The sequence below is a fragment of the Mya arenaria genome, chromosome 13 (assembly GCF_026914265.1).
Source record: "Mya arenaria isolate MELC-2E11 chromosome 13, ASM2691426v1".
NCBI classification, from domain to species: Eukaryota; Metazoa; Mollusca; class Bivalvia; order Myida; family Myidae; genus Mya; species Mya arenaria.
In genome coordinates this window covers 55286359-55298772 of record NC_069134.1, presented here as the reverse complement: position 1 = coordinate 55298772, position 12414 = coordinate 55286359, and the positions used below count along the sequence as shown (strand labels likewise).

The 12414-nt window shown below is 33.1% G+C and overlaps 1 protein-coding gene across 1 annotated transcript; it reads right to left on the bottom strand.

The window, feature by feature from the left end:
- Nucleotides 1-7307: 7307 nt before the first annotated feature.
- LOC128214888 (uncharacterized) lies at nucleotides 7308-10638 on the bottom strand. Its single transcript, XM_052921591.1, has 4 exons — nucleotides 9794-10638; nucleotides 9082-9145; nucleotides 8063-8177; nucleotides 7308-7834 (listed from the first exon to the last, which is right to left on the bottom strand). The coding sequence occupies exons 1-4, from the start codon at nucleotides 9992-9994 to the stop codon at nucleotides 7570-7572; spliced, it is 645 nt and encodes a 214-aa protein (XP_052777551.1). The 5' UTR covers nucleotides 9995-10638; the 3' UTR covers nucleotides 7308-7569.
- Nucleotides 10639-12414: the final 1776 nt, after the last annotated feature.

Genomic DNA, 12414 nt, shown 5'->3' with positions numbered 1-12414 from the left:
TGACAACCAGACTTTAGATAAACATCACGTGGTCTATCATCCTAATACACTCAAATTTACACGGCACCTTGTATATGTATTATAAAACTACACACGGTAAACTTGGCCCGTTTACACAACTTTGTAATAAAGTCAAACAATCCTATGAACCTTCCATAACAAGTGTATCAAACGTATAATAGAAACATCTTTAACCAAAATGAAACGTTGTATGTGACTTGATATCAGAGGACAGATATCAATTGTTTTTCACTACTCTCGTAGACAAGTAATTGATAATCTGCGCCAATTTCCTCTAACTGACAATTGTAAAATCCCTTCATGACAAAGCAATCTTTGCCAATACCATCCACATCTGTGTCTTTTCTATGTTTTACGGAATTCATTTTCTCACGTTTTCCTATTCCATCGCTATTATGGTTAGTCCTACTCGTGGCAAGGCAGGCACTAACAGCAGGACGAAGGAGTAAGTAGCCTATGCCAGCACCAAGTATGGCAGAAACCAGCATCCACACGTTCATTGTCATAACACCCAACATCAGAAGGTAGCCGACGATCACCGATAACATCTTGTGAATATAAGCAGTAATACGAAGGATATTGTCCCCAATGAAAATAAAATGGATTGATTTAAAGAACCATTTCCTTATGTATTTGTGCATACAACTGTAATATCTAGTTTGCCAGTCTATGTGTAGTTTGAATTAATATGTATAGAACTAATTGTATTCTGTTGGGAGCCACATACATGTTTCTTTACTGACCTCTCTGTTACTTGAGTGTGATTTGATCCGTTTCCCTGTCGAATATGCAGCCAGTGTTTAATTTCCTCTAGAAAGCCTGCCAGAACAATCACGATTAACATGGCTCCTACTATACCTACAGAAAAACACAATGTGTATGACATAAACATTGAGAAGGCAGCAAGGTACAAGACACAACCACAACAAAGAATACTGTAAAGGTCACTCCATATAGGATGTTCTAAGCTCGGGCTTGCAGTAATTTTCGAAAAAGGTATTTTAGGGTTTTCACTACAATATCATAACAAGTAAAAAAAAACTTGGACGATTTAAGGGTGTGTGTGGGTGTGTGGTGGTGGTGGGGGGGGGGGGTGTCCTTGGATCCGATAGTGCAAGAATTACAATGAAAGGGAAGGAATTATAAATATACTTTTGTTTGTTGAAATAAACTTCAATGGGTTTTCCATACAACCACATTATATGCCTAGTTTTACATGTCAGTGATTGAACAGCCTGTTTTCAATTAGAGTAAATATAAAATAATCAAAACGCTAACCGCCAACTGTAGAAATCTTCACATCTCTTAAGATGAAATCACTCTGGTATGTAGCGCTAAAATACTGCAAAAAATGAAATAACTTTAGTGTGCTATCAACATGTTTGATAATCATCGCTTATGTCATGCACAAGTCAAAGGAAAACATTTCGTTTGTCCCAAAGTGCATTGCTAAATAAAATACTTACATTCCGAAATAGCCCATGACGACGTACGATGTATATTTGTTTCAAGCCGAATGTTAGGGTAAAGAGCTTAATTTGGAGTGGTTAATGAACGACAACGGTTGATATTTCAGAATCGTAAACATAATTGCGGCCTTCTTGATAAAATTATCATGCGTCTTAACTACAATCTGATATATATGTATGTGTGTATATATAGCCAAACAGTATAACAATACCAGACTATTCGTTAAACAATTTCTAAAAAAAAATGAAAGCATTTCATAATCATCCATATTAGTGTATAAAACAGTTAATCGTAGCAATAACATTATAAGTTGTTAATTAGTGTTTAAATCTCAGGCTAAGTCAGAATGGGTGATCATCTCAATGTTTAAATGGATCTAGAGTTAGAATAAGATCAGTTTTATGAGCCGATCTGTACAACCTACCATGTGTTCGTGCATTATGTCACCCTGCATCATGCTGTCGTGCAACATATTTCCACGAGCCATGTTCCCGTGTTCCATGCTTCCAGTTTTAATCCTCCCCCCAAAATCCGATTGACATGTTATCATGTGCTCATGTCCAGTATTTGTCATATTCCCGTGCATTATTTGAGCGGGCCCCACTTGCATTTTCCCGTGCTGCGTAAGATCGTGTCGATTTTCAGTCATTATCCTCTTTTAATTTTACGATCGATATTTAACGATATATTTATAGTTCACGAGCGTGTATTGTTTCCGTTTGTCTACGGGTGATATATACATTCGTTATTTGAACTACCATATGCGTGATTATATTCTGATGGCTTTTTCCGGTACATTTTCGTGTGTATATCGAGTTCCATAAATGTTCCATAAAGTTAACAAAGCAGTTTCTTGTTGATGCAATTCTATAAAAACATCCTCTGTTATAACACTGTTCACTTATACAATCAAGACAAATGCTTTTTTTCTCAAATGTTTGTGTTCACTTTTTATCGCGCACAATATGATTGCAAACATTGATATGCATGTGATACAAAAGTCTTAAGAAACATTGGATTATTTATATAAGATAATTCAACCAAATATGCTTCCGTTTATTTGCATGAACTAGGAAGGTACTTGCTGGTGATCGAAATGCAATAATAATTAAATTAATTTAATAAGTCAATTCATTGTTAATTTTGAGCAGAAACAGAATGGTGACTATCTTCATCACGTTTCTATACATATAGTCATCCTCGTGTTTATGTTATAATATTAACTTGATAAATACTATTTTAATTTCTTACATCATTCTTGTGTTTGTTTATCTAAAGTGGCACTCGTATCTTAAATAAATGCATACGCATGTTTAACAATAATACATTTTGAACGAACAACTTTAACTTACTAAATAATACATTTGTGGAAAATATTAAACACTGATACCCACTTTTTAACCGTGTATTTAATAGATGAAAACGCAAATATATTAAACGACTGGTGAGTACTAAAAGATTTACAGTGATCAACTGTCGCCTCATAAGGGTGACATACGGTGTTTTCTGCACCTTTTGTTTCAAATTAAACACTCTATCCTTCACAAGAAGCATTGATTTCGATATGTATTCATTATTTTCGGTAAATTAGACCAATTGTATTAATTGTGGTATATCTTATTTAGAAGTAAGAGTGCATCTTTAAAAATAATCTTCACCAGTCGGACTATTTGCAGCGACTATGAAGTGACTCCCTTGTGATAATCACTTTTACGACGAAATGCAGGGGATTAAAAAGTTAACTTTACCTCAATTTCGATACCACCCACCAAATAAATAATGTAGTGTAACTGAAGTCCAAGACAACATCGTATTATTAGCACCCGATTGATCAAGATTAAAGCGGCTGGGATATCCATTAATGAAAGTTCAAATATATGTTTCAGATTTATTACAAATCGATTTTCAGAGAGGCATATTGATAGTATATAAATAACTGAAGCTAGCTTATATTTTAAGGCAGTCTTTGTCTGCATATGAGTTGTTCTGAAAACTAAGCAGACGTAAAACTGATGCTCATTTAAGGCAGGTGACAAACAAACAGTGCATGTAAAGTAAGCTAATCGCTAAATGTTTACTGATTAGCGGTTTCGCTACGGTATGAATTACCTGATAGTGTTATGCTACATTGGGGCTAGATGTAAATAAATGATGCAACATATACAGGAATAGTCAATGTCGAGAATAATTTTACATCGAATTTACGCTCCATAGTGTTTGAGAGTATAACACTGGCATAATTTGAATTCAAGTTTTTTATTGTGACCAGTTTAATTAGAATTTGCCGTGGAAATGGAATTAACTGCATGTGAATTAGTCTGCAACCCTCTACAGATAAAATCGCCATGGGTTTCCGTGCGGATATACTGTCAAAGATACTACAGCGTCCGTAGCAAAGTCAACAATCTTTAATCTTAACAGTACTTCGTGTATCTATGTAAAGTTTGAAGGAAAGACAAAAACAGCATTGTTTAGACTTTTAAACTTTTGATATTAATAATGATATAAGGTGATAAGCCAAGCGGTCAGCAGTAACAAGAAACATGTTCTTATGTTGAATGGCACAATGATAAAAGGTAAAAGTCAAATGGATAGTCTACTACCAACACACAATAACTTAAATGCACATTAAACATTGCATACTTTCTTTCTAAATATTTTAATCAAACTTATGATATTTGTCAGTGTTTAGATGGGTCACTGTAAAATACAATTCTCCTGTACGTGTATGTTGATGTTTAGAGGGTAGTGGTTGTAAATGTGAGAACAAGCGTGCCTTTAACTTGCCGCATTCTTAATTTTTCCTAGAGTGACCGGTCGACTTCCCACAAATGCTGCTCGTTCAATGCGCATTGATTATGGACGTTCACTCCCTGTGCGTTTTTAGTTTTGCTTTGTTATTATATTAATTATCGCATTCGACTGTTTTAAATCGGACTGAGTAATATTATCTTAAATCTTAAATTGGACGTCATTATTTGTTGCTTTTTTATTATAAGTCGGTAGTTTCTTTTTAGCTTCTTTACTCAATTATTTTGGAGTATTACGTTGGTCGGGCGATTATAGGCTATATTACTTGAGTATGACCTAGATCAATCGTTTCACTTTTAGATTGTATTAGATTGTATACCACCTTTGACGTCTTATTGCGCATGTTATTTTTTTTATTACTTTTTTATTCCTCTAAAGCCCCCAAGTAAATTATTTTGCTGTTTCCACAATGTTGTGTGTATTGATGTTGATGAATTTGAATCTTAAATGTATTTTTCAGTGAATAACATATATGCATTGTTGTATAAATACAGTTTTGTTTGCCATAAGAAGCAGCGTTTGTGAACGGATTCGATGTACCGGTCTCTGTCAAAAATCCATACATGGAATATCTCGCGCCTAATAATTAATTGTCACAGCACAAAAAATAACAAACATAAACGTTAATATATTTTAACATAAGGTTGGAAGTGAATGTTGACGATTTGACGATCATAACATGCAGAAACAAGGGAAGATCGTTAGTCTATCTCTATTACTATGATGATGTGATTCTGTCTTTTTTGTTTTGGTAATCAGCTCATGTTGACGGTAAGGTGAAATTTTATCATATTCGAAATAGCTACCAGTTGTGTAAATTATAGATAAATTGGAAGTGTTCTCATCTGTGAAAATGATCTTCGTGATTATCTTCATGTTGTTTGAATATCATGTTCCTGGACATTTAACTGCTGCTGCCGACGTGAGAAAACATAGTCAAGGTCATGCTATGCATCTAAATCACACAGGTTGTTTCAGTTATTTTTGTCACGCTATTTCAAGCGACGCGAAAGTAATTCTTTAATTACACACCGTATTATACGGGATCAGAAAACGACAGTATAGTGATACGGATTTTTTATAGCTGTATTTCTGCTGTTGAATATGGATAAAGAAACTAATAGTTATACCATAAAATGCAAAAATGTGATGCAAGAAATAAGTACTTGTTATTTGTCGCTGGATACACTTTATTAAACTATTTAAATAGCGTGGTATGAATGTTTTTGACACGCATGAATATGTGTTTATTAAAAAATGAAACAAAACACTAAACAGTTTGTGTCTCGGTCGGTAATTATAAAGCCTCTGAAGCATTTCCTAGAATAAGTCAACTATCTAATTCAAATATACCACTGTAAATAGTTTTTGTTTGTTTTAAGAAAATTAGCAGCGTATTATGGTGATTGACATGCTTCGGATACCTTCGATTTATGCAGTCAGTATTATAATATCTAAAATTAATCCTCTTCACAAATAAGATGCATACCCCTAATGTATCACTGACAAATGCAATTGACTACAGAGTAATGTCATGTATGATTAACTTGTATAATTAAGTATAATAATTAATGTTCATCTTGGTGGTTTGCCTGATAGCTACATTGAGTAACGACTACGCTTTTAGTAGTTTATTTCGAAACTGATATAAAACCATATAGCACACATTTTTGTGAGAACAAATAATTTAAACAGCTTCTGAAAAAAGTTTATTGATTATCGACGGTCTAACAAGTAGATAGATATATATATATCATATATACTGTGTTAGTCTTGGTCAACATATTTATCATGTGTTACTGTGCATTATAGTGGAGTATGCAGCTTACTTTGCTCTCTGAAATGTAAGTGTATATGACATACATGGGTAAACTTTGCCTTTTTACCCAATAATGTAAAACATTGAAAATATCACGTACGAACCATATATCACAAGTTTAACAAAATTATAACATATACATCATCAACCAAAGTGACAAAGTTTATATAACTTGGTATCAAAGGAAATATACCAATTGTATTTTTTTCACTGCTTTCGTATGCAAGCAAATGATATTCTATCCCCTTATACATTACTGACATTTGTAATAAGACTTAGGACATAGAGGATATTTGTTTATTTCAGTGTCGTATTTTATTTCACGAATGTCATAGAAAAACATATTTTCACGAGTTCACTGTTTCTTTTAAGCTTAGTTTCGGAGTTGTTTTTTTTTATTTATTTCTGAATTACCCCCTTTTTGAAAAGGATAGGCTTTACGCCGCTACCCATGGGGCGCCCCTCGTGCATAACTATAACTTTTCTACCTTCGGTTTGCTGAAAAATAGTTCTCTGCTATTAATTCTTATAGCTTAATATTCGCTCGTTTTTTATTGCAAAGCTTTATGAACAGTAAACAATGAAGTATTATTAGTGCACATATGTTCCAAAAAATAATGAAAACACTTTTTATTTTAAGATGGGCAAGAGTACATAACCAAATTACTACGCCGCTATTTAAAGAATGAAAATTTGGAAGGTCAAATGTGTTAGCAAAACAAATGTGGATTCTCATTGGATTTTAACCATTCTTTTTAGTTTAAGACTGCATGTACGCGTGTTTTTATAGTAAGTTAATATTCAGTCATCTTACTGTCAGAGACCAGTCTGTTTCGCTTTAAGATGTTTGTTTTCCAGATAAAGAGTAGATGCCACGCTAGTTTGTTGACACATTTTGAGGTGAGGGTAGGGTAAAAAATATCGGATCTATCTGTAAATTGCTGTGTGAATTCTCCGGGAAGCTCATTTGCAACATTTACTACAATGGTTAACAGTTCAAAATACATTTGAACGATGATATAAAATTTTATTTATGTTTCAACAGTTCTTTTTGTCTGAAATTTGTTTGGTATGAAAGCAAATGTTCGAACATTCAGCTTCAAAGATCAGTAAAATGTTTGATAAACGGGATAACCGGTAATAAATAAGTTGTTAATTTCCAATTATATATTTATTTAAATCGATAAAACATTTCTTTATTTCTTTTTTAACATTTTTTTACATAATTTACTGAAGTCCAGTGTTCTGTTTTGATCAAGGCAGGTACATGTAACAACAAAGGAATTTAAAAGTAGTTCTGAAAGTTGATATTTTCACTCCTTATTTTGCAGTGAAAATATCAAATTGATATTTTCACTGTTGTTATTTCACTGTTAAAACCCCATATTTCATCGTAAAGCATGAAAGAAAATGCAATCTTTGTCAATGTATTTTACATCTGTGTCCTTTCAATGTTTCACCAAGCTCATTTCCTCACGTTTCCCTATTTCATTGCTTTCATGCTTGGTCCTTCTCATGGCAAAGCATGCACTTACAGCAGGACGTAGGAGTAAGTAGCCTATTCCAGCGCCAAGTACGGCAGAAACCAGCATCCACACGTTCATTGTCATGACACACAGCATTAAAAGATACCCGACGGTCACCGTTAACATCTTTTGTAGTGAAGCAGTAATACGAGCAATGTTGTTCCAAAAGGAAGTGAATTGTCTTGATCTGAAAATATGAAAGGCAAACGGCTTATGAATGTAATATATGGCTGCAATTTCCTATGACAAAACTGTAATTTATAATAGCATTACGTTTACTTAATCTTGTTTTCCTATTTTTTGTTCATGTGATGTTGAGGTTGCGAGTATAAAGTTTGTTGAAATTTGTATAAAAAGGGAAGGTATTAAAGCATTTAAATACTGAAGGGATCTACACACTCGTTTCCATACTTACTTCCCTTTAACTTGAGTGTGGTCTGGTCCATTTCTCTGTCGAATGTAAAGCCAATGTTTGAATCCCTCGAGAAAGGTTGCCAGTAGAATCACGACTAACATAGCTCCTACTATACCTGCAACGTCACATAGGGTGTATGAAATGCAGATTAAGCAACACAAAAAGACAAACAAGATACCAATACTCAATGATGTGCAAAGTTAGTCCGTATCAGCAACGGCTTCGGCTTGCAGTTACTTTCGAATCTCGTTTTTCGAATTTAATTCATAATCAGTACTCGGACAACATTTGTTACATATCCAGCTTTTGTAGTTTGTGTTTACGTTTGGTTTAAGCCCATGGGTCGGGTAAAAATAATCTCTTTTTTATTTTAATTATTTAAGGATTTGTCGCATTTGATCTTGCGCTTATGCTGTTTTGACGCAGTACGGCACGCGAGCAAATTCCATGAAGCGCTCCAGCTTCTTGTTTTTTTTGCCCGCTCGCACTAATGCGTTCAAAATAACAATAAAATTACGATCAATACTTATATTTACATTTCTAAAGAAATGTTCACTGTGATTAAACATTAGTAGTATCTTCTGCAATGAAGTATTTGGTCTCAGAGTAATGTAACCGACAAGAAACGTTTGTATAAAAAAGCTGATTATTGTATCATTGGATAATAACCTCCCGCTTATCTTATCGAAGCTCAATATTGAAGTAAACAATGACGTCATAATCCCTGGAGTGTTATACAATAAGAATGTCAAGTTTTATATGTAAAGGACTAGGCGAATGTAAATATATTATTTTACGCGTAAACGTGTACGTTTAGATACACAATAAATATAATATGTTTCATTATTAAAGCAAATAAATACTTGAAATTAAAAATAAAAATAAAAAAAAATATTTTAAATTTAAATATACGTGAATGAGTTTTACTATTTCAAATAACGAATTAACCTGACTATTTATCCAAATATTTACATTTCAATTAATTGACCCGTTTTTAATAATCATAAAATCCAACTTACCGCCAACAGTGGAAATCTTTACATCTTTTAAGATGAAATCGCTCTGGTATGAAGCGCTAAAAACCTGTAAGTATCAAATGTAATAACTTCAATTTACTGTCAACTTGGTTGAGAAACATCGCTTATTTCATGCATGATTGTTAGTTTAGATAACAAAACATTGACTTCCATTTTGATATAGAGAGATTAATTAAATAAAATATTAAGATTCAAACTTTAACGATGTTCGATGTTTCAAGCAGAGTGCTTACGGAAAACTTACGGAAGATTTGAAGCTGTTAATTTGCGACCACTGTTATTCAGAACCGTATATGAGAATAAACGCACTCTCCTTGATAAGATTACATCGCATCTTAACTCCGAAATATACCCATTTCGTTATCAAAATAAATTCCGCTCGTCTTCTAATAAATCTTAAAATATCATATTTGAATGCATTGATGTCTTACGTTTTCATCAATGTATTAAGTTTTTAATCATAAAATAGTAGCAATTATCTAATTAATTATGACCTTATGAAATAACTCAAGCTTGACGAGAACAGAACGTTACCTCAATAATTAAATGCATCTACGGGTAGAAATAAATCAGTTTGATAAGCAAACCTTTATGTGTCCATGTTTAACCCTCCATGGGTCATGTGTCCGCTTACCATGTTCCCGTGCACAATATGTCAATTTGTTATCCCTATAAAAGTTATTTGACCGCTTACCATGTTCCCGTGCGCCACTTGTCCATGTTTTATCACTCCATTTGTCATGTGGCCGCTTTCCATGTTCTCATGCGTCATGTGTTTATGTGTTATCCCTCGATGAGTCATGTGACCGCTTTCCATGTTTCCGTGCGCCATATGACCATGTGTTATCCCTCCAGGAGGCATGTGTCCTGTATGTGTCATGTTCTCGTGCATCATTTAATCATGCATCACTGCATTTCCCGTGCTGATCAATACCTTATTGCTTAAATGTTTTCTTATTTTGTTCCTGATATCAATATGATTAAATTAAGTGATAATTCACGTTGGTATATCATTCTCCAATTTGTCTATATATTATATCTCCCTTCGTTACCCGAACTACCTTATGCGTTATTTACCCTAATGTCTTATTTTACGCTCCATTTCGTGAATAAGGCGATGAGTACCAAATATCTATTTTTGTTGTTCATTAAAACGAAATTCCCATATTATAACATTGTTCACTTTACTTGAAATGGGTTAAGCAAATATCCTCTCTTCTGTCCTGTTTGTATTAAAATTTTATCGCTTAATCCATTGGCAAAATGCTTATCGAAAATAAAAAAATGTCCAATCTTTATCCATTAATTAAGCGGGCCACCATATAAATGCATAGATTGATACACATTTTTTTATTTAAGATAATTTCAACCAAACTTGAGTCCGTTTATTTGCTGAGATAAGAACGTAGCCTGCTGGAGATGGAATTGCAAAAAGTGAATTAACATCGATTGAGCTTTCATACAGTGAAAAGATTATTGTCAATATACTAGTATTATAAACAACCGATGTCCTAAGACAGAAACATTGAAGATGGTTTTCATCATGAAGTCTATCTTGTTTTTAGATCACTTTTATTAATACAATTTCAATATTTTTATATTAAAAAGCAAGATATGGAAAACATTAACGCACCAAAAGCGAATGTAATGAATGCAAGAACAGTTCAGTTGACATTTACTTTCTTTCAATTATTATTGTCTTCAATAAACGTATGAAGTGTTATTTTGAATAATGAATTTCAAAAGAAACCTTATGTAAGGTTATATTCAAAATGATCTGAGATTCGTATAAACAATGCACGTTTAATCAAATAACATTCATGAATGGTTTAAACATTGATACACCTTTATCTGACGCGGAAGTTATTAGGTATTTGTCTTTCTATTTGATATCATTTCAACGAATCAGGAGTCGGTTTATTTTCAGAGACTAGGAAGTTACCCGCTTGATAATCACATTATAATGACGAAATGTAAAGAAAATTTACCACATGTTGACAACCATACACAAAGTAAATAAAGTTGTGTAATTTTAGTCAAAGTCAACATCATATTATTAATATTCGGTTGTAAGAGGAAGATTTAAACAAAACGGATATGCTTAATATAACAGTTTTATTATATGTTTCGTATTTAACACAAGTTAACTTTAACAGGGTATATTGAGTATAAACATAACTGAACCTGGGTTATATTTCAATCAAATTTTCATTCGTCTGCTGCTAGGTTTTGAAAATTACCCAGAAGTGAAACTGACATTGCTATAAAGCAGGCGACAAACAATCAGCGTTCCGAAAAGCAAACTTAAAATATTTACTGACGAGCGGTTTTGCTATCTCGAAAATAAGGGTCTTTTCCATAGCTTAAATATCTCTGGTCGTAATTTTCTTTCAATAAATGTGCCGTATATGAAAAAAACTAGTTTTTATTCAGTGATCTTGCTTTTATCAACTCATGTCTTTTCAAAATGGTCCTAGTGTATCCATCCAAGTGTCCAGTTGAAAAATAGTTAATGCCTTGATTAGGTCTTCAAAGCAATAAAGTCGACAAGTAAGGTAAAGCCAAGTTGCAGAACGTATCGCGTCCAACACATTCTTGCAGCGCATATTGCATCCAATATATACTTGAAGAACCAACTGCATTCCGGACATGATCTTATTTTCAAATAAATTGAATACTGTTCGAAGTATAAGACACGTAAAATTTAAAACCAATGTCTACAAAATTATATTCTTTACTTAAGTGAAAGTCTTGAAATATTTACACTTTTCCATGTTTTAATTTTATAAACTTAAAACGACAAATATCAAATATAATTATAATTGTCCCAGGAATTTTTCACACTCTTTGCCGTCAACAAAGCTCCAAATACGCCATATATTTTTTTAAAATTTAACGAACTTTACCAATCCAAAACAATCTCGCATCCGCAACTGCAACAACACATACTTTTAGCACGAACTACATCCGTCACTAGCCTATAGAACAAACTGCATTCAAACATTAATAAACAACATCTACGGCATCCAACACGTACTTTCAGCACCAACTTCATCAACACATACTTGAAGCATAAACTGGATTTCGGTACAGGATCTTATTTAAAACAAATTCCGGCCATCTTTGACAAAAAGGAAAACTTAGATTTAACAAAGTATGCTTTACTCAAATGAAAATTACTTACGTCAAAATTTCGAATATAATACTTATTTTTGTCACAGGAATTATTCAAATTCCTTGACATGAACTTTCATGACACAGAATTTCTGATTATTGTATTATTAGAAAAATTCTTACCTACGAAAAGAAGAAGCA